Genomic DNA, 22457 nt, shown 5'->3' with positions numbered 1-22457 from the left:
TCAGGGACGGATTGCCATACGTGGGATAGGGAAGGAATTTTTCCACAGGTCAGACTGGCAGTGACCTTGGGGGGCTTTCACCTTCCTCTGCAGCATGGAATGGGGGTCACTTGCCAAAGTTATATCTGGGTCTATCTCACTTAATCACGTCCCTTCCATTGCAGGGCCTCAGGCACTGATGCATCTTGGTCCCTTGTATTGTCTCCATGTGGCACATAACAGTCTAGTCTCCAGCAGGCTGAAATACTTTGGTCTAATTTGGGTTGTTGGGTTAGTATGCGGATGCTGGATGGTGTTGGTAGCCTATGATATACAGGGGGTCACACCTGATGATCTGATGGTCCCTTCTGGCCTTAATCTCTATCACTCTAACTCACCAGAGTCAGTTAAAAGGACATGACATGTAAACCACTGGAAAGCATCAATTCCACTTAAATTAAATAATAAGATGCAATGGTGGGGAAAGCAAAGCTTCAGATGTTGATGGGTCAGACACTTGGCTGATGGGCATGGGGCTAAGAGCACAGACTAACGCACTACATTTTACCTAACTTCACCCTACCCCACCTCCTGCTCCACCCCCAGACACCCCTGCCCTTCTTATGCATCAAATCCCTATGCTGCCCAAAATCAACCCCACCCCTGATTCCCCATCCCACCCTATCCCCAACTTCACCTAACCTCTACACTCACGCTACCCTACCTCTGTCCCCTACTGTATCCCATCCCAACCCCTCACCCACCTCTGACCCTACTTACAGCCCATCCCAGCCTAACCTCAGCTGCACCTCTGACCCCTTCCTCACCCTGCCTTCCCCCGCCTGTCCCCTACCCACCCCCAACTCCACCCCAATGCCATCTCTGAACACTACCCCACCCTACATTCCCCTGCTTCTGACCCCACCTCCAGAGCCGCCTGACCCGTACCTGACCCCACCCTGCCTGCCCCTACGCCCCTCTGACCCTACCCCACCCTGCCTTCCCCAACCCCCCTCATACTCCTATCCCAGTCTGCCTTCCCCAACCTCCCTCATACCCCTACCCCACATTCCCCTGTTGCTGACCCCACCCCCAGATCCGCCTGACCCCTATCCCACGCTGCGTTCCCCTACCCCCCCACCCTGCCTTCCCCACCTCTGATCCACCCCACCCTGCCTTCCCCTACCCCAACCCCCCTCTGACCCCCTACCCACCCTGCCTTCCCCAACCTCCCTCTTACCCCTACCCCACCCTACATTTCCCTGCTGCTGACCCCACCCCCAGATCCGCCTGACCCCTACCCCACCTCTCACCCCACATCTCACCCCTACCCCACCCTGCCTTCCCCCGCCTCTCACCCCTACCCCACCCTGCCTTCCCCTGCTGCTGACCCCACCCCCAGATCCGCCTGACCCCTACCCCGCCTCTCACCCCACCCTACCCTACACCTTCCCCTACCCTACATCTCACCCCACCCTGCCTTCCCCCGCCTCTGATCCACCGCACCCTGCCTTCCCCTACCCCGCCTCTCACCCCTACCCCACCCTGCCCTCCCCACCGTACACTCCCCTGCTGCTGACCCCTACCCACCCCGCCTCACCTCACTCCCAGCCCCGCCTCGAGTCGCCCCCCGCGCCCGCCGGGACCCCTCCCCGCGCCCCCCCAGGCAGCGGCGGGGCGATGCGGGCCCGGCCGGCGGTGCGGCTGCTGCGGCTGGGCCGCCTGGCCTACGCGGAGTCGCTGGCGGCGCAGGAGCGCTGCGTGGGGCGGCAGCGGGCGGCGGCGGGGCCGGGGCCGGGGCCGGGCGCGGCCGGCTGGCTGCTGCTCTCCGAGCCGGCGGGGCCCGTGTACACGCGCGGGCTGCGGGGCGCCCCGGACCCGGCGGCTGAGGAGCGGCGGCTGCGGGCGCTGGGCGCCGAGTTCCGGCGGGCGGCGCGCGGCGGGCTGCTCACCTTCCACGGCCCGGGCCAGCTGCTGGCCTACCCGGTGCTGGACCTGCGGCGCCTCGGCCTCTCGCTGCGCGCCTACGTCGGGGCGCTGGAGGCCGCGGCGCTGGGCCTCTGCCGCCGCCTGGGCCTGCCCGCCGCCGCCGCCCGGCCGCCGCCCTACACCGGCGTGTGGCTGCGGGGCCGCAAGCTCTGCGCCGTGGGTGAGCGCCGGGCCGGGGACGTGGGGGGCAGCAGGGGGGGTGGGAGGAGTGCGGGGTTCGGGGGGTCCCGGGGCAGGAAGGGAATGAGGGGAACATGGGGGGCAGGAGAGAGGTGGGGAGCTTGGGGTCCCTGGGGAGGAGGCAGGAAGAGGGGTGGGGGCAAAAAGGGGGGCAGGAGAGAGGTGGGGGGTGTGGGGGGACTCGGGGTCCCTGGGGAGGAGGCAGGAAGGGAGTGAGGGGAACATGGGGGGCAGGAGAGAGGTGGGGAGCTTGGGGTCCCTGGGGAGGAGGCAGGAAGAGGGGTGGGGGCAAAAAGGGGGGCAGGAGAGAGGTGGGGGGTGTGGGGGGACTCGGGGTCCCTGGGGAGGAGGCAGGAAGGGAGTGAGGGGAACATGGGGGGCAGGAGAGAGGTGGGGGATGTGGGGAGCTTGGGGTCATAGAATCACAGAAGATCAGGGTTGGAAGGGACCTCAGGAGATCATCTAGTCCAACCCCCTGCTCAAAGCAGGACCAATCCCCAATTTTTGCCCCAGATCCTAAACGGCCCCCTCAAGGATTGAACTCACAACCCTGGGTTTAGCAGGCTAATGCTCAAACCACTGAGCTATCCCTCCCCCCGGGGAGGAGGCCGGAAGAGGGGTGGGGGCAAAAGGGGGGGCAGGAGAGAGGTGGGGGTTGGAGGATGTGAGGGGCTCAGGGTCCCTGGGGGAAGAGGCAGGAAGAGGGGTGGGGGCAAAATGGGCAGGAGAGAGGTGGGGGGTGTGGGGGGGCTCAGGGTCCCTGGGGAACAGGCAGGAAGGGAGTGAGGGGAACATGGGGGGCAGGAGAGAGGTGGGGGATGTGGGGAGCTTGGGGTCCCTGGGGAGGAGGCAGGAGGGGTGGGAGCAAAAAGGGGGGCAAGAGAGAGGTGGGTGGTGTAGGGGGACTCGGGGTCCTTTGGGAGGAGGCAGGAAGCAGGTGAGGGGAACATGGGGGGCAAGAGAGAGGTGAGGGTTGGAGGATGTGAGGGGCTCAGGGTCCCTGGGGGAAGAGGCAGGAAGAGGGGTGGGGGCAAAATGGGCAGGAGAGAGGTGGGGGGGTGTGGGCACTCGGGGTCTCTGGGGAGGAAGCAGGAAGGGGAGGAACATGGGGGACAGGAGAGAGGTGGGGGATGCGGGGAGCTCGGGGTCCATGGGAAGGAGGCAGGAAGAGGGCTGCAGGAGAAATGGGGGCAGCAGTTGGGGGATGCGGGGGCTCAGGGGGTCACTGAGGATAAGGCAGGAAGGGTGAGGAGGTCATGGGGGGCAGCAGAGAGGTAGAGGACAGGGGACAACTGGAGACTTGGGGAGCTCCTGGGAAGATGGCAGGAGATGGGGCTGAGCAGCCTTGAGTGAGTTAAGGATAGTTTCAGGTTTTGCACCTGCCCAAGGGCCCCACCAGTGTTTGTGGTTTTATGATCACAAGCCCTGGTGCTGCAGTGAACCCCACAGACTCCAGTGGGGCTCATCGTGGATGCAGGGATCCACCCATGTGGTTTTCAGTGCAGGATCAGGGCCATGCTTTTCTGCCTCACCTGGTCTGCTCTAATTAGTCTTACTGGCATTGCTGTGTTGGTTTGGGGTGAGTTTTTCTACTAACGTAGATATGCCAGTAAAGCTGTAGCGTAGACACAGTTATAACTGTGTTTATACTGGTATCGTTTATCCCAGTCAGGGAAATCCAGTAAGCACTTTTATACCAATATAAATATGTCCACACTAGAGGTTTTTGACCGTATAGCTCCTAGCGTAGGCCTGGTCTACCCTTAAAATTTTTGCCAGTTTAGCTATGTCATCAAGCATGGAAAAAATCACACCCCATAACTGACCTGGTGGTGGTGGCAAAACCATAAGTGTAGATGCAGTTATACAACATGCTTTTGGTGATATAGTTTATTTCATTTAGGGAACTGGTATAAGTTATACCAGCAAATGCACTCTTTTCCTAGTATAAACGGCACCTCCACTAAGATGGTTTGCCAGTATAGTTACACTGGCAGATCCTTTCTAGCAGAGACAAGGCAGTAGGCCTATATTAAAGTGCTTCTCCTTTCATGTGTTGCTGTGTGAAAGATCCATGGAAAATAGCAGGTAGAGTGAACTGATTATACATGAAGTGTGGCTAAAGGCAGTCCACACAGTGGAATAATAGATTCCCCCCACCCATGCTAATCTCAGTTCTAATGATCTTAGGGGTTACTTGTAAATCACTAGGAACAACCTTTTTATGCCTCATTCCTGGAAAGATTTATGCACGTGTGTACCATTGCTCATGTGTGTAATCTCATTGGATTACTCCTCTGACTAAAATTGTGCACATGTGTAAATCTTTCAGGATGTGGGCCTTAATTCTTGGAAATTTTCTGCTACTGAAAAGCTCTATGATTCTCTATAAACAACGGTCACAGTAGGAATCTACTGGAATCAGATATCTACTATGTAGATCAGGAATCTGCTATGTATGACTGTGAAAAATTGCACATCATGCTGTCCTTTGTCCTCATTCGCTACCAGAGCCAAGCCTGCTAATAGGCAGGATTTTCTTGGCTAGCAAGTAGATATTTACAAGAATTTCACTTCCTCATGAGGGACTGCACACCGTGCATGCATGTCTCTGCAATAACAATGAGTGTCCTGAGCTATCTTACTTATTGTGATTTACTTTTGGTATTGTAATAGGGCCTGGGAACCCCAGTCACAATTACAGTACAGATAGACAGGTGTCTGCCCCCAAAGAACTTGCAGTTGAAGTGTAAGATGAGATAACAGATGCAGTCAGCAGATGATGGGGGAGTACAAGGAAATATTGAGACCGTATTGGTGAATGGGATAAACTATGGTATGTGATAACCTATGATAAGCACCACAGCACTGTTGTCTAATCAGCTGGGCAACCTATGTGGTAAGGTGGATAGGACTCTTAGTGTGAAGGGGATATTTAACCATTGGAACAACTTGCCAAACGCTGTAGTGGATTGTCCATCACTGGTAATTTTTAAAGCATTGGATGTTTTTCTGAAAGATCTGATCTAGAGGTTATTTGGGGGAACTGCTACAGCCTGTGTTGTACAGGTCAGGCTAGATGATCACCATGGTCCCTTCTGGCCTTGGAATCTGACATTTAAGATGACTTTGGGGAAGGGGTGGTGTGTGGTACATAGCACTGAACGAGGTGACATGTATTGTTTGCTTTTCAGGTGTCCATTGTGGAAGGCATATAACCTCTCATGGTCTGGCACTGAACTGCTGCACAGACCTCACGTGGTTTGATCACATTGTTCCTTGTGGACTCGAAGGGACGGGTGTCACCTCCCTGAGCGAAGAACTCCAGAGACATGTCACAGTTGATGAAATCACTGAGCCTTTTCTGGACGCTTTTGAAGAAGTGTTTCAGTGCACCCTAACTTCCCATGAGGAATCTATGGGATAAAGGGCTCCCAGCACCTCACTTACCTGTGGAAATGTGAATATACTTTGGTGCTTTCATGTTTTACTAGAAATCCAGCTTGCTTGTTCCATCTTCCTTTCAGCAATTAAATATGTGTAACAAACGGTACTCCCAGCATTTGAAACATATTTCTTGCTTTTGTAAAAATGAGCTGCTGTGTCTTTAAGTGTACATTGCATTCTGACACTGATCCTGGCCACCGTGAGCTCTTTCTCTTAATGATCAAATGACATACAAAACTGGGCAAAAAACCCAAAAGGGGTTTAATTTTCCTTTACATTAAACCCCCTTTACACCATTCTGGTGGTGTTACAATGCTTTAAAGTGGGTGCAGGTGTAATTTACTCCCACTTCAAGCCCCCAATATACTGCCAGAGTAGTGAAAAGGGGTTATAGCATAAACGGGGATAAAGCTCAGGAATTTCATTTACGAACTAGATGCTGTGACTGAGCTGAGCTTTCCCGGAGAAGTAAGTTTGAAATTAAAACAGGAAGAGCTATGTGACTCATGTCTAGTTTATGATTCACGCTAGCAGCCAGATCCTTTTCTGCAGTACTCCTGCCTAGGCGGTTATTTCCCACTACGTATTTGTGCCATTGATTATTCCTTCCTAAGTGTAGTACTTTGCATTTGTCCTTACTGAATTTCATCGCATTTATTTCAGACCAGTTTGTCAAGATCATTTTGAATTCTAATCCTGTCTTCTAAAGCGCTTGCAACCCCTCCCAGCTTGATATCATCTGCAAACTATAAGTTTGATTCTCCGTGCCATTATACAAATCATTTATGAAGATATTGAGTAGAACTGGACCCTGGACAGATTCCTGTGGGACCCCACTTAATATCCCCTTCCAGCTTGACTGTGCACCATTGATAATGGCTCTTTGAGTATGCTTTTCCAACCAGTTATGCACCCATCTTACAGTAGGTTCATCTAAGTTATATTTCCTTAGTTTGTATATGAGCAGGTCATATGAGATGGTATCAAAAGCCTTAGGCTAAAGTTAAGATATATTACAAGGCTTGTTATCCTGTCAAAGAAGGATATTAAGTTGGTTTAACATGATTTGTTCTTTGACTAATCCATGTTGACTGTTACTTATCACTTTATCTTCTAGGTGCTTACAAATTGATTTTTGATTATTTGCTCCATTATCTTTCTAGGTAACAAAATTAAGATGATTGGTCTGACTGGTCAGACTAATTCTTTAATTTGTCATGGTCATTTTGAATTCTAATATTGTCCTCCAAAGTGCTTCCATCCCTCTCAGCTTGGTGTCATTCTCAGATTTTATAAGCATACTTTCCACTCCATTATCCAAGTTAGTAATAAAAATATTGACTAATATTGGACCCATGAGTGACCCCTGCGGGATCCCACTAGATATGCTCTCCCAGTGAACCCTTGAGAGCTACTCTCTGAGTTCAGACAATAAGGAGTACTTGTGGCACCTCACAGACTAACAAATTTATTTGGGCATAAGCTTTCATGGGCTAAAACAGGAAGGGCTATGTGACTCATGTTTAGTTTGTGATTCACGCTAACAGCCTAATTTGAACAGACTCCAACGAGAAACTGCAGAACTGGAATTAATTTGCAAACTTGACGCCATCAAATTAGGTCTGAATAAAGACTGGGAGTGGATGGGTCACTACAAAAACTAATTTCCCCCTACTGTTATTCACACCTTCTTGTCAACTGTTTGAAATGGGCCACCCTGATTACATTGGCCTCATTACCACTACAAAAGTGATTTTTTTTCTCCCTTGGTATTCTACTGTTGAGAATAGCCCACTTCCACTTTAAGTGAATTGTCTTGTTAGCACTGACCCCCCACTTGGTAAGGCAGCTCCCATCTTTTTGTGTACTGTGTATATATACCTGCCTACTATATTTTCCACTCCATGCATCTGATGAAGTGGGTTTTAGCCCACGAAAGCTTATGCCCAGATAAATTTGTTAGTCTCTAAGGTGCCACAAGTCCTCCTCATTGTTTTTGCTGATACAGACTAACACGGCTACCATTCTGAAACCTGTCTCTGAGTTCAGTCTTTCAATCAGCTGTGCACCAATGTTATATTATTTCGTCTAGACCACACTTCCCTAGTTTGCTTATGAAAATGTTACATGGGACTGTGTCAGATGCCTTACTAGAATAAACATATACCATGTCTACTGTTTCCCTCCTATCTGCTAGGTTTGTAACCCTGTCAAAGAAGGAAATTCGGTTGGTTGGCATGGTTTGTTCTTGAAAAAATCTATGCTGGCTATTCCTTAGAACCCTATTATAATTTAGGTACTTACAAGTTGACCATTTAATATTGATGGTTCGAGTATCTTTCCAGGTATTGAAGTTAGGCTGACTGGTCTATAGTTCCCCGGCTTGCCTTGTTCCCCAAGAAGAACGATACCAGGAGCGTGTAATGGAATTGAACTAGATAGTTATTTATTAATAACCTGATTAAATTATTTCTTTCAGTGAATTCCCTTCTGGCATTTACAGTGCCTGGGTCCTCATCTTGCAATAACCTCTGCTCAGGTGGACCCCAGTGCAGAGCTCCCATGACTCTACTGGGTCTCCATACAGTCATAGCTCTCTGCCCATGTAGTGCACCCTTGCAGGACTGGGACCTTAGATCTCTTCCCCCCCAGAAGACGGTGTGGACAACTGGGAAAGTGACAAGATTACCAAAATCCTTAAACAATGGGAGGAAGGGTTGTCTAGTGGACAACTGGGCACAGGACTGCGACTCGGGAGATGTGGGTTTGGCTCACCCACAGACTTTCTATGTGCTTCCTTGGGAGAGATTTCCAAAGGCACAGAGGACAATTAGGCACCCAGTGCCCAGTGAAAGTCACTGGGAGTTGGGTACATAACTCTGATTCAGGCCTTTGAAAATATCCCCCTTTATCTCTCCATTCTCAAGTCCCCATCTGTGCAATGAGGATAATACTTTCCTGCCTCACAGGGGTGTTGTGAGGATAAAATCTATTGATGACTGAGGCGCTCAGGAAGAGCCTCGCATGGGTACAAAATTTGTATCCGCGTCCAATCCACTATCTGCAAACATGGTATGCGGTTATCGGCAGATTTGCAGGGCTCTACACTTGGGTACCACGGTGATAAGGGCCGCCTAAGTGCCTGGATAGATATCGGATGCCATACAAATGAAACCTGGTTAACAAAGAGGGGAAGTGATTGTTTTTCAGACTGTTTAACTCAACTTGACACACAGCTGGAAGGAAAGATTTTGATTCAACATCCACGTAAATCGATTAGTGGCTGCAAGAGCTGACATCCCGGTTCTCGTGGCCCTGCAAGGGCATGTGCAAGACATGATTTGATATTGCTAAAGTAACAAGAAAAAAGCAGGTCCTCCCACCAACTGCATTAAAAAAAAAAAAAAGCATGGCCCCCTCCCACCTCCTTTGCAGTCATCTTTAACAGCATATGTATTTTTAGTGTGATTCCAGTGCATGCAGGCTAAGGCTGCTATCGTTTTCTTTGGGATTGTCTGTAGAAGACTCTTAAGGAAGTGGCCAATCACCCTCAACTAGCTCCCCCTTGTCTATCTAACATAAGCTACTTGTCTTCACTTTCAAGGCCTATCCTCACCCTATCTATCATCTCTCATTCAACCAATGATATTCATCGCTGTGACATTCCCCAGAGTACAATCTGGACTGATGGACAGCTGTGTCCCCTCAATTCTACAACCTGGGGTGCCTTTTACACTGCTTTGCTGTGAGAACAACCCCTCCCGGCCTTCTCACAGCCAGTCTCTAGCATGTAAATTATTCTAGCTGAGTTAAATGAGTGCTCTTCACCAGCCATTCCTGAATTATATTTCAGAGTGACACCAGAAACTTCCCAGTCCCAAATTTGTCTCCAGAAATGTGCTTCTTGTACTGCCCACCCAGTACCTTCCACACATATTTACCAGGACAATAACGTTCAGCAGGTTATGAGCTTTCAAATGATACTTCACAATGCATACTTTGTACAAAGTTTATCATAGGCTGGTAAAACATAAGGGTACAGACTGTCACAATTGCCCACTTGTTAAATTTTTAAACAAGCACCTTTGTGCTTTCTCCCATGGTGCCCTTAAGCTTGGGAGGTTCTCCCTATAAACATCTGCAAAACTAACTTGTTGTCCTACTCCACAGCCCTTCTTAAAATTCTCCTTTTCCATGATGTCTATTAAACACCTGACAACAGTTAGGCTGCTGGTATGCTGAGACCACCGCCTGTCATGCTGACCAGTGGTGTCTCATTGTTACCCTGTACTCCCCCATCTCTCTCTATCCATCTGTTGTCTCTTATCTACACTTAGGCCTGATCTACACAAGAAATTTACATCGGTACAGCTACATCCACCCCCCAAGAGCCATAGCTACGCCAACCTAACCCCTGGTGTAGACTGTGCTAGGTCTAGCTAGACCTAGCTACCACCTCTTGGGGAGGTGGATTACTTATGCCGATGGAGAACCCCTCCTGTCAGTGTAGGTAGTGTCTACACTAAAACACTACAGCAATGCAGCCGCAACAGCGTTTTAAGTGTAGCTATATCCCTAGACTGTAAGCTCCTTGGGGCAGGGGCCATCTTCTAGTTCTATGTTTGTATAGCACCCAGCCTAATGCTGTCCCAGTCTATTACGAGGGTTCCTACAGTAATACAAGTAATTAATTCTAATAATAATGTTGAAGGGCTTATTCAGAAATGCAGGATACAGCGTGCATCCTTTCAGCACCTGGGGAACTTTAGAAGAAAAATGCCACTTATTTTTAAAGTCTCATCACTTCACCTGCTTGTAAAAATCGATAAAACAGTAATACAATAAGATTAAATATAATAAAACAAGTAAAGAAGCAGGTGTTATTTTGCTTGTCTAGTGACACAAAATCTAGGATTGCTGGTTTGCGTAATACATTGTGTATTTACCTTTAGGCCATCAGCCAAGCCCTTGAGAATGTGTTCAATGAATAATAGCTTGCTTTTATTGTACATGCAGAGAAACTCCTTTGGTTTCATTGAAAAGCAAAGGATCCATATTATGTTGTCAGAACGGGTTGAAAAATGGTGCCAGAGGCAGATAAATATCTGGAAAAGGTGATTAAAAAAATTCCACTAGCAGGGCTAAAGGGTGGGAAAGTTAAGTAAAAGGAAAAATGGCAGAGTGGCAGAAAAACAGTGAGCAGAAAATAGGAGGGTGGTTTGAACTGACACGGCCCAAGGTCAATATTTGGTTTGAAAACAAGTTAAAAGATTTCTTGTTAATCTGTTTTCCTCTCCCATTTAATTGTGATTCAGTTGAGGAATTCAGTCTCTCAGGGTTTTTGCCTTCAGTAACCAACTACCAACATTTTGATGTATTGGAAGGGAGAGATTTAAACAAAGAGGACGTTACCACCAGAATGAATTCAGGGGAGAAAATTCTCTAAGTGGAGGCTGAATTCATTTCTGAAGTGAGTGGAGCCCCAGCATTAAATCCCTCCTCAAGCTTTGATCCCATCCCAGGCAATAACCACTTAAAATGTGCAACTTTGAGGGGGAGGAGGCTGAGATTTTCAAAATTGCCTAGGGGATGCTCAGTTCCCATTGACTTTAATGGAATTTGGGCATCTCAGGTGGCTCTGATACTCTCAGCCTTTGTTTTCATGGTGTTTTAACCTACTCTTCAATGCAGTCAAAGGGAGGAGCGATACAATCCATGGCCTTGGCTAAGTCAGTTACACTTTGGCCCTCTGCTTCTGGATCATGGCAATGATAATGCCTAGAGCTCATGGGGGCATTGGGAGGCTTAAAGGATTTTGAGACTTTCAAGACTATATAGGTGGCATGAGGTGAATTCCCCTTTGTGAGGTGGAGGACCACAAAGTATACAAGTGGGGGCTATTTTCCGCCAGTACTCCTGACTTACTGTTGAGAAGACAGGATAAAACTAGCCAGCCCAGTGGACGTGATATACCTTGACTTTGGCAAAGCTTTTGATACGGTCTCCCACAGTATTCTTCCCAGCAAGTTAAAGAAGTATGGATTGGATGAATGGATTATAAAGTGGATAGAAAGCTGGCTTGATCGTCAGGCTCAATGGGTGGTGATCAACAGCTTGATGTCTAGTTGGCAGCCGGTATCAAGCAGAGTGCCCCAGGGGTCAGTCCTGGAGCCAATTTTGTTCAACATCTTTATCAATGATCTGGATGATGGGATGGATTGCACCCTTAGCAAGTTCGCGGATGACACTAAGCTGGGGGGAGAGATAGATACACTGGAGGGTAGGGATAGGGTCCAAAGTGACCTGGACAAATTGGAGGATTGGGTCAAAAGAAATCTGATGAGGTTCAGCAAGGACAAGTGCAGAATCCTGCACTTAGGACAGAAGAATCCCATGCACTGCTACAGGCTGGGGACTGAATGGCCAGAAAAGGACCTGGGGATTACAGTGGACGAGAAGCTGAATATGAGTCAACAGCGTGGCCTTGTTTCCAAGAAGGCTAATGGCATATTGGGCTGCATTAGTAGGAACATTGCCAGCAGATCAAGCGAAGTGATTATTCTCCTCTATTCAGCGTTGGTGAGGCCACATCTGGAGTATTGCGTCCAGTTTTGGGCCCCCCACTACAGAAAGGATGTGGACAAATTAGAGAGAGTCCAGCGGAGGGCAACAAAAATGATCAGGGGGCTGGGGCACATGATTTACGACGAGAGGCTGAGGGAACTAGGCTTATTTAGTCTGCAGAAGAGAAGAGTGTGGGGGGATTTGATAGTAGCCTTCAACTACCTGAAGGGGGGGTTCCAAAGAGGATGGAGCTCAGCTGTTCTCAGTGGTGGCAGATGACAGAACAAGGAACAATGGTCTCAAGTTGCAGTGGGGGAGGTCTAGGTTGGATGTTAGGAAAAACTATTTAACTAGGAGGGTGGTGAAGCACTGGAATGGGTTACCTAAGGAGGTGGTGGAATCGCCACCCTTAATGGTTTTTAAGGCCCAGCTTGACAAAGCCCTGGCTGGGATGATTTAGTTGGGGTTGGTCCTGCTTTGAGCAGGGGGGTTGGACTGGATGACCTCCTGAGGTCTCTTCCAACCCTGATCTTCTATGATTTACACCTTCATTCCAATCCTCCCCATCCGTAACCATATTATAGCAGAGTACCAGCTCTGTTGCAGTTAAGGTTGAGGGTTGCTACCTCTTGAAAGTTGGACTATTCTAAGTGCTCTACAAGCCACATGCTGAAGTGGATTGTCTTGAAATTTGCCACACCTCATGGGGGCTAGGGTTAGTGATCCAAATTTGGGGTCATTTGATCAAGGGCTTCCTGAGGTGCAGCCCCTGCAAGCAAACAGCATTTTACAAAATCATCTTATTCTTAAAAACTTTTTTCTGTGTTTTGCACACACCTGGGGCTTCAGCTACGGCTTTGATCCTTCCCACATTGGTCTCAGTCATTCAGGGTGTACTTCAACTACTGCATGGTCCCCCACAGTTCCCTTGGAGAAGCCATGGTGAAAAAGTTATTAAGGGTAAAGTTTGTCACTCCCGGTCTGTGTGAACGAAATGGCGCCAAATGTACATGTGCAGCAAGAGGGTTTCCAGGCACTCTGTTGTCATAGTAACTGGGCGACTCAAGGGGACATGCTGTAGCCATTCAATCCCAGCTTCACCCATAGAAAATGCCCTCAAACTTTGTGCAGAGCTCAGGTTGCGCAATGGTGCCTTGTGCCCTTCCAAAATGTGGAGAGTGAATAAACTTAAAAATGCCTGAAAACCAGGAAATACAAAGTTAAGGTCGCAGTGTAACCTTAACTCTGCCCCCCTGGAGCTGGCAATAACCACTAGGAAGGGTTCAGTAAGAGGGATGCAAAACTTAAACTACCAAGGGAAGTGGTGGATTCTTGTCTCTTGATGTCTTCAAATCAAGACCAAATGCCTTTCTGGAAGATGCTTTAATCATTATAAGTTACTGGCTCAATATGGGAGCGCCTGGGTGAAATTCTTTGGCCTGTGATATACAGGAGATCACTGACATAAAATCTATGACTCTGCTACATGTAGATATGAGGAAGGACTAAGAGAACATGCCATGGTTTGTGGCGTTCTACAGATTTGAATTCTAGCATTTGTTTGCATGCACTCTAGCTATGCTGGCCGTGTGAAGAGTAGCAGTGCTGAATGGTGGCGGGATTACTTGGAGCAGCTGGACACAGATGTGACTGCAACTGAGAGGTGCACATGTGCCTTGAAAGATCAAATATGCCTCATTCTGTAGGTTGTGTATGTAGAGATCTACCAGGGTATCTTCTTGCCATGGGGATTGTCAGCAGCCTGGTGGCCGACCTGACAGTGGTCTCTGGAGCTTAGTGAGGGGTAGGTGAAGGCAATGCTTCAGAAGGAATCCCCAGGGCAAGGGTGAAGAGGCGTGTCATGACTCATTTGTGGTAGAGTGCCCCCTTTGGGCTACATGGGAAACGTGCACACGAGCCCAGTGAATCTCTCATCCTGGCAGGTGTTTCAGGGTGTCTTTCTACCAGGCCAGTGCTTAATTCTCCAGCTAAGGCCTCTCAACCTTCTCATCTCCTCTCAGGGTCCCAGCTGAAATCACAGAACAGCCCACAGTCAGCAAGCGGGGTTAAGCAAAAGAAAGGTAAAGAAAAACCTGTGAGCATCTCCCTCCAGGCTATGAGCCTCTCTTACTTCAGAGGGGGCTGTGCGAGTCCACGGCCCACTTCAGAGTCCACTGGGATTGCCGTGCACGTCTCAGTCCTTTTCCCCCTTCAACTCAGGGGTTCTGCACCCACTTTCTGCCAGGGCAGGGGGCTGCAGGGTGTCAGTCCTCTCTCCAGGGCTGTAAAGCTCCACAAGGTTACCCCCATCTCAGCGGAGTTCCCTCCTTTTAACTCCTCCTCCAGTCCTGGCATGATTTGCCAGTATGGCAGGGGGGACCACTCCAGCCCAAAGCAGCTCCTTAACTCCTTCCATGCTACTGCGGGGTTTATATGACCATGTCACAGGGTGGTGGCATTTAGCAAGGCTGGGGTGTTTGTGTGGAGTAGGCTCGGGGTTGAGTGTAGGTAGCTCCTGTGTGTGACACCTGACCTAAGCCCGAGCTCTGCCTTAGCGAAGCGAAGGTGTTGGACTTTGTCCTACAGTGCCCATGGTGCTGAATGCCCAAGTATTCTATAGCATCTGTAAGTGGAGACTCCTAGTATGTGTGTTATTGGAGTGCTGGGGCATGGCTCAAAGAGGACTTGGTGGCATTGTGGAGGTGGCGTGCACCTTCACTTCTTATTTCAGAAGTTTACGTTTAGCCACTCCACATTTTGGAAGGGCATGAGGTACCACAGAGCAACCTGATCTCTGATTAACAAAGTTTTGGGGCATTCAATACCCTTCATAGCAACAACCATGATTTCTGAACTCGGTTGTTCAGAGAACACACTCAAATACTGCAGCGTTGCTCCATAACCAGTGGCTTGCGGGTGCAGAAGGGTTGTCCTCTTTCTTTTAAAACCCAAGAACAACATTTGCATATTGTTCCCAGCCAGCAAACCCCACCCCACACTCGCCCCATAAAACCAAACCCAACCCTGAGACCCAAACCCCAAGATTTGGAGATCTGGAATCTGTGACTGTTGAGACTCAAGATTGGTTGTTTGCCACCCACTGCATCTTCCTTACCCAGGACAATCCACATCCTAGAGGCCACCCTGTTGTTACAGGGAAGGAGAAGCTTGGGCCTTCGACATCAGCCGTGGGTTCATGTTCAGATTTCACCAACTTCTCAGCAGGTGTAAATCCCATAGCTCCACGGACTTCAGCAGAGCCATGCGGATTTGCACCAACTCAGGATCTGGCCCAGGGTGAACAATCCGGTGCTTCCATATAAAATATGCACCTCGGCTGCGTTGCTTCTCGCGGTTTGTTTGGAAAGGCAGCGTGAGAACATGCCCTTTTTCAACTTTATTATTATAGACATTACAATAGCAGCTAGCAGTCCCAACAAGGGCAGCCCCAGCCATTCTGCTGGCGAGGACAGCAAACATTTTTGGCACCCTGCTGGCCACTCAGTCGAGAGGGCGGAAAAAACCCCAAGTGGCACAGCAGTCCAACAGCTGCTCTGCTTGCCCACCCCTGGGTCCCAACCATGACTGGGACCCTGTTGTGCTCGGCACTCTACACAGTGAGAGCCAGTCTCTGCCCCAAAGACCTTACCGTGTAAATAGGCAAAGGACAGGAGGGGAAATTGAGGCATGCAGAGTTGAACTGACTTGCCCAAAGTCACTCAGCAGATCAGTGCCAGAGCCACAACAGAACGAAAGTCTCCTGGCTCCAAGGTCAGTGCCCCTGCCTCTCCTCCAGGTCAGTACAGTAGAGAAGAGAGTGAGGGTGTGACCTTCCAGGGGTACAATCCAGACCAGTGGGGGGCTGTGTCACTGCTGTCCTGCAACCTTGGCTGCCTTACAATGGCTTGCTACGGGAGCTCCCACCTGGGCTGCTCACGAAGAGCCTTCCAGCATGCAGGTCACACCCTGAGTGTCTGTGTGTAACTGCAGCCTGACAGCTACACCCTCTCTCACCAGCCTCGGTTATCCTGCACCCAGGGGTGAAAGTAAGTCTAGGGACTCACTGGTACGGGGCTGGGCTGGGGATGGCTCTGGCCCCTGGAAGGGGCGGGGCCTTGGGCAGAAGGGGTGGGGCTGGGGGAGGTCAAAGGCAGCCCCGGCCCACCCTGTACCGGCACGTGCCTCCTTCCCCCCACCCTGGGTAACAGCAGCAGCCGGGGGCTCTGGCAGCGGTTTAAAGGGCCCTGGGCAGTAGTGGTGGCCGGAGCCCTGGGCCCTTTAAATCATCCCCGGAGCCCCACCACCGCTTCCCCAGGGCTCCGGGGACAGGGCTCCGGCCGCCACTACCGCCCTGGGCCCTTTAAATCATCCCTGGAGCCTGCTGGAGCCCTGGGGAAGCGGCGGCGGGGCTCCGGGGACGATTTAAAAGGCCCAGGGCTCAGCCGCCGCTACCGCCCTGGGCCCTTTAAATCACCGCCCCAGCCCTACCGCCGCTACCCGTACCGGGGCATACCGGCTTACTTGCACCTCTGCCTGCACCCTCCCACACCCCCAGTCCTGGAGCTCCCCCCAGAAATGTATGTCCTGTACTGCCCAGCCCTCTCCTGGACAGTGCAAATATATTAAGTCCCTTATTCCTCTAAGGGAATAATATGCCACTTTATTATTTTAAATAGAGTATCCAGACATTCCAAATGAAACTCACTGGATTAGATAAAACAGTAAAACAGGTTTATTACCTACAAAGAGATAGATTTTGAGTACAAGTAATGAGGCAGACAAGTCAGAAATGGTTACAAGAAAAATAAAGATAAAATGCTTACCAGTATCTGTTTAAGAAACTAACAGTTTAAAAGGAAACTTTCTCGCCATGTTTCCAGCATGGTTACTACAGGTCAGGACTCCTCCCCCAAAGTCCAAAGGCTGTTTATTCTTGTCTTCTCAGGAGCAGAGAATGAGGTGTGTGTGTGTGTGTGTGTGGGGGGGGGGGTTATGATGGGTTCAGTCACAGAGACCCCCTTGGGACTGTCACCTGACGTGCTGAGATTACCTCTGAGTCCGGTTTCCCTGCCAGCTTGGGACTCCAGAACCCTGCCTTGTTGAGCCAGACACGCCAGCCTGCTGCAACACAGACCCAGGTCTGATCCACACTCCCAAAGCTGCAGGCTTTAACCAAAAACTGCTCAGCAGGTTACTTGCCTCCACCACCCAGACACCCAGCTCCCAATGGGCTCCAAACCCCAAATAAATCCATTTTACTTTGTGTAAAGCTTACACAGGGTAAACTCATAAATTGTCCGCCTTCTATATCACTGATCAAGAGATATGCCCAGCTGTTTGCTCCCCCAGGTATTAATCACTTACTCTGGGTTTATTAATAAACAAAAGTGATTTTATTAAGTATAAAAAGTAGGATTTAAGTGGTTTCCAGTAATAACAGACAGAACAAAGTAAGTCACCAAGCAAAATAAAGCAAAAACACGCAAGTCTAAGCCTAATACATTAAGAAACAGTTTACAGGTAAAATCTCACCCTCAGAGATGTTCCAATAAGCTTCTTTCACAGACTAGACTCCTTCCTAGTCTGGGCCAAATCCTTTCCCCTGGTACAGTCCTTGTCAGCTACAGCAGACATCTTAGGTGGAAAGCAGGGGTGTTTTCATGACTGGCAGCCCCTTTTGTTCTGTTCCACCCCCTTTTATAGCTTTGGCACAAGGCGGGAATCTTTTGTCTCTCTGGGTCCCCACCCCTCCTTCTAAATGGAAAAGCACCTGGTTTAAGATGGATTCCAGTATCAGGTGACATGTTCACATGTCCTCTGAGACCCCAGCCTCCATTCTTCCTGGGTGGGCTCACAAAAACACAGGAAAGCTTGCAGGTAAATAAATATTTACAACCAATTGTCCTAGTCAATGGGAGCCATTAAGATTCTAAACCACCATTAATGGCCCACACTTTGCATAATTACAATATGACCTCAGAGTTACACTTCACATTTCTAGCTTCAGATACAAGAATGATACATGCATACAAATAGGAGGAATATATTCAGTAGGTTATAACCTTTGTAATGATACCTTACAAGAGACCTTTTGCATAAAACATATTCCAGTTACATCATATTCACACTCATAAGCATATTTCCATAAAACATTATGGAGTGCAACATCACAGGGGTGTCTTGGGGTGTCCATCCCTCCTTTTTGTAGTTTCAGTCCCCCTCTTGAAACACATTTCCAGCTGAGCCCCAGGAGAAAAAGAGTCCATGTGGAAGGATGGACCCTGCTGTTTTTTTCAACTGTTTGAACTTCCTTGGTTTTCTACTGCTTAAATTAAGGCATGCACACATTCCTTCCATTGTCTAGAGAGACATGGTGGGTGAGTAATATATTTTATTGGACCAACTTCTGTTTGTGAGGGAGACAAGCTCTTGAGCCACACAGAGCTAGGGTGACCAGAAAGCAAGTGTGAAAAATCGGGACAGGGATGGGTTGGTGGGGGTAATAGGTGCCTATATAAGATAAAGCCCCAAATATTGTGACTGTCCCTATAAAATCGGGACATCTGGTCACCCTACACAGAGCTCTTCTTCAGGTCTGGGTAAGGAATTCCCAGCAGCACAGCAAAATGCGAGGCGTAACAGACTGGTTACCTGGTCAGCGCATTATAGATGGTGAGACCTTGGGGGATGATGTTTTGTTTAATGCATTTGCTCAGGAAGTAGATGTCACTGTTAAATTTTGCTTCCTTTTTCTTCATGTGGTAGTGTTTCAGAGCTGACTTCTGCCTCGGCAGGACTGTGGGGTTTGGAACATGTGTTAATAACATCACAGAGGGGAATCTTATAACTTCACATGCAAAGTTGCCACCATATTTGACCAGGACAATACTGACCAGCAAATTCTGAGTTTTCAAATGATACCTCACAAGGCATTCTTAGAACAAAGATTATGATAGTGTATAGGCTGTAGACACAGGGGTACGTTCTGTCACAGAGGGAAGATGCTAAGTTGTGCTGAGCAATCAAATTTAAAATCACTTCATTTGAGTTGACTGAATTCCATGTTTCATTCTATATTTTGCTTGGAATTTCAAAATGTTTTTTTTTTTTTTTGCATGGCTTGCAGAAAGACACATCAACAACTGAGGGTTACAGAAAGTCTTTCACCCTGATCCATCCCAAAGGCTTTGCTATGCAGATGGCAGCACTGAAATGCAGCCATCTCTGGGGTGGAGGGTCAGCAGATGTTATTATTCACAGTTAGTGCTTAGAGGCCACAATCTGGGCTGGGTCTTATCATACAGACACTGTACAAACAGAGAGAAAAGGAAAGTCCCTGCCCCAAAGAGCTCACAGTCTAACAAATGAGGTACTGTCAGGTGGATGAGGCAAAAATGGGGTTCAGTGTTGTCAAGGTTCCTTCCCCACTCTGAACTCTAGGGTACAGATGTGGGGACCTGCATGAAAACCTCCTAAGCTTACTTTTACCAGCTTAGGTTAAAACTTCCCCAAGGTACAAACTATTTTCCTTTTTCCCTTGGACTTTATTGCTGCCACCACGAAACGTCTAACAGGGTTTATTTTATTAGGAAAGAGCCTGTTTGGAAACGTCTTTCCCCCCCAAATCCTCACCAAAACCTTGCACCCCCCTTCCTGGGGAAGGTTTGATAAAAATCCTCACCAATTTGCATAGGTGACCACAGACCCAAACCCTTGGATCTTAAGAACTAATGAAAAAAGCATTCAGTTTCTTAAAAGAAGAATTTTAATAGAAGAAAAAGTAAAAAAGAATCACCTCTGTAAAATCAGGATGGTAAATACCTTACAGGGTAATTAGATTCAAAACATAGAGAATCCCTCTAGGCAAAACCTTAAGTTACAAAAAGACACAAAAACAGGAATATCCATTCCATTCAGCACAGCTTGTTTCCTCAGCCATTTAAAGAAATCATAATCTAACGCATATCTAGCTAGATTACTTACTAAGTTCTAAGACTCCATTCCTGTTCTGTCCCCGGCCAAAGCATCACACAGACAGACCCAGACCCTTTGTTTCTCCGCCCCTCCAGCTTTGAAAGTATCTTGTCTCCTCATTGGTCATTGTGGTCAGGTGCCAGCGAGGTTATCCTAGCTTCTTAACCCTTTACAGGTGAAAGGGTTTTTCCTCTGGCCAGAGGGGATTTTAAAGGTGTTTACCCTTCTCTTCATATTTATGACAAGTGTTATGCTGGGAAAAACAGGGTGACAAAACCAACAGGATGTGTGCAATGCTTCAGTGAATAATGGGCACACAGTGTATTGGACAACAGTACTATAGGGTGGCGAAGTGAAACAAGGATGTAGTTTTGGCCAGTTATACCAGGGCAAACCGCTTCTCATACCAGAAGTGCCATGGGATCTTTAATGTCAAACAATGCAGCCTTAACCTTGGGCTCCTCTGAAAGCATCACCTAGTGCAGGGGGGTGGCCAACCTGTGGCTCCAGAGCCACATGCGGCTCTTCCGAAGTTTATATGCGGCTCCTTGTACAGGCACCGACTCTGGGGCTGGAGCTACAGGGGCCAACTTTCCAATGTGCCGGGGCTGCTCACTGCTCAACCCCTGGCTCTGCCACAGGCCCTGCCCCCACTCCACCCTCTCCCGTCCCCTCCCCTGAGTCTGCCGTGCCCTCGCTCCTCCCCCATCCCCGCCTCAGCTTCCTGCACAAAACAGCTAATCGGGAGGTGCGGGGAGGGAGGGGGAGGTGCTGAATGACGAGGCTGCCAGTGGGCAGGAGGCGCTGGGAGCGGGGTGGAGGGAGCTGATGAGGGGCTGCTGACATATTACTGTGGCTCTTTGGCAACGTACACTGGTAAATTCTGGCTCCTTCTCAGGCTCAGCTTGGCCACCCCTGACCTAGTGCCAGGTGTTTCTGGCTCTTGGTCCTATGCTTAGACCGCTAGCCCACACGTCTCTTGACTGTAGATTGAGTCTCTCAAAGAAAGTGGTGGAAGCCATATTGCTTGAGTCACAAATCTACAGGATAAAGCAATGGAAATAATCCTCCATTGGTCCTTACATCCATTTTACACCTGTGTAAATAGAGGCACTGAGAAGTCATCCCATAGGTCATGCAGTGAAATGATGGCAGAGCCGGGACTGGAACTCACATCTCCTGATGTTCTGCCCATTCCACCAGAAGAACAATTGGTGAGTTGTGATCAGCACCGTGGAAAACCCTGCACTTCTTTAGAAGAAACAAGAGAAGAAAGTATCTCATGGTGAGCCAAGAAACTCCTCCCTCCCTTCCTCTATCAGGTGCAATTTAGAAACAGTCTATTAATAATTCTAGAGAAGGGTCACCCCTTTTAAATGATAATTAAATCATCTATGAGTAAGACTCAGTGGTTAAATGGGTAAATCACAAAAGACTAAGTAACCTTTGGAAGTGGCACCATTTCAGCTAGCAAACCAGCTCCTCCTGTTTTGATTCCCTCCATACCAGCTAACAGGCAGCTAAATCACAGCTTGGAGCCTTTCTGCCAAACACGCCAGGCTCTTTTACATCCAGATGTAAACCACTTTGCCAGCTGTGCATTTGGTTCAAAGTTGCTGCAATTGCCTCTTGCATCTCGATAGGCTTGGGATAGTCATTGCACTAGCAGAGCCCGGACACGTAGTCTAAGGCAGCGGTTCTCAAACTAGGGTCACTGCTTGTTCAGGGAAAGCTGCTGGTGGGCCGGGCCGGTTTGTTTACCTGCCGTGTCCACAGGTTTGGCTGATCACGGCTCCCACTGACCGCGGTTCGCCGCTCCAGGCCAACGGGGGCTGCGGGAAGCGGCATGGACCGAGGGATGTGCTGGCCGCCCTTCCTGCAGCCCTCATTGGCCTGGAGCGGCGAACCGTGGCCAGTGGGAGCCGCGATTGGCTGAACCTGTGGACGCAGCAGGTAAACAAACCGGTCTGGTGCGCCAGGGGCTTTCCCTGAACAAGCGGCGGCCCTAGTTTGAGAACCACTGGTCTATGGTACTTATATGGCCTCCATCACCACAGCAACTGAGGTCCTTACAATCTTTAATGTATTTATACTCAGAACAACCCTGGGAGGCAAGGCAGTGCTGTTATGCCCATTGCACAGTGCAGATCTGAGACTCAGAGACTAAGTGTCTTGCCCAAGGTCACACAGGAAGTCTGTGGCAGGGGAGGGACTTGAGAAAGGATGTCACCCTTGGTGTCCTGGCTAAGTTCCAGTTTCTGTAGTTAATGGTCATTTGTCTCCTTATATTTTCCCCGAAGTTTCATATGGATCCAGAATTCTTC

At 49.1% G+C, this 22457-nt stretch overlaps 1 protein-coding gene and 1 long non-coding RNA gene across 4 annotated transcripts in view; one reads left to right on the top strand and one right to left on the bottom strand.

The window, feature by feature from the left end:
- Window positions 1-2060, bottom strand: part of LOC141988735 (uncharacterized) — a 29433-nt gene extending 27373 nt beyond the window's left edge. For all 3 annotated transcript variants that reach the window (XR_012639823.1, XR_012639824.1, XR_012639821.1), the window contains exon 1: window positions 1932-2060. This is a non-coding gene — a long non-coding RNA (uncharacterized LOC141988735). The remainder of the gene's footprint in view (window positions 1-1931) is intronic.
- On the top strand, window positions 1660-10369 carry LIPT2 (lipoyl(octanoyl) transferase 2). The gene is made up of 2 exons (XM_074954650.1): window positions 1660-2128; window positions 5343-10369. The coding sequence occupies exons 1-2, from the start codon at window positions 1660-1662 to the stop codon at window positions 5573-5575; spliced, it is 702 nt and encodes a 233-aa protein (XP_074810751.1). The 3' UTR covers window positions 5576-10369.
- Window positions 10370-22457: the final 12088 nt, after the last annotated feature.

This window comes from Natator depressus, chromosome 1, assembly GCF_965152275.1.
Source record: "Natator depressus isolate rNatDep1 chromosome 1, rNatDep2.hap1, whole genome shotgun sequence".
Lineage (NCBI taxonomy): Eukaryota > Metazoa > Chordata > Testudines > Cheloniidae > Natator > Natator depressus.
This window is presented reverse-complemented; position numbering and strand designations above follow the sequence as displayed.

Coding starts and splice junctions, on each gene's coding strand:
- LIPT2 (XM_074954650.1), top strand. CDS start 1,660: ATGCGGGCCCGGCCGGCGGTGCGGCTGCTGCGGCTGGGCCGCCTGGCC. Junction 2,129..5,342: donor CCGCAAGCTCTGCGCCGTGG/GTGAGCGCCGGG, acceptor TTTGCTTTTCAG/GTGTCCATTGTGGAAGGCAT.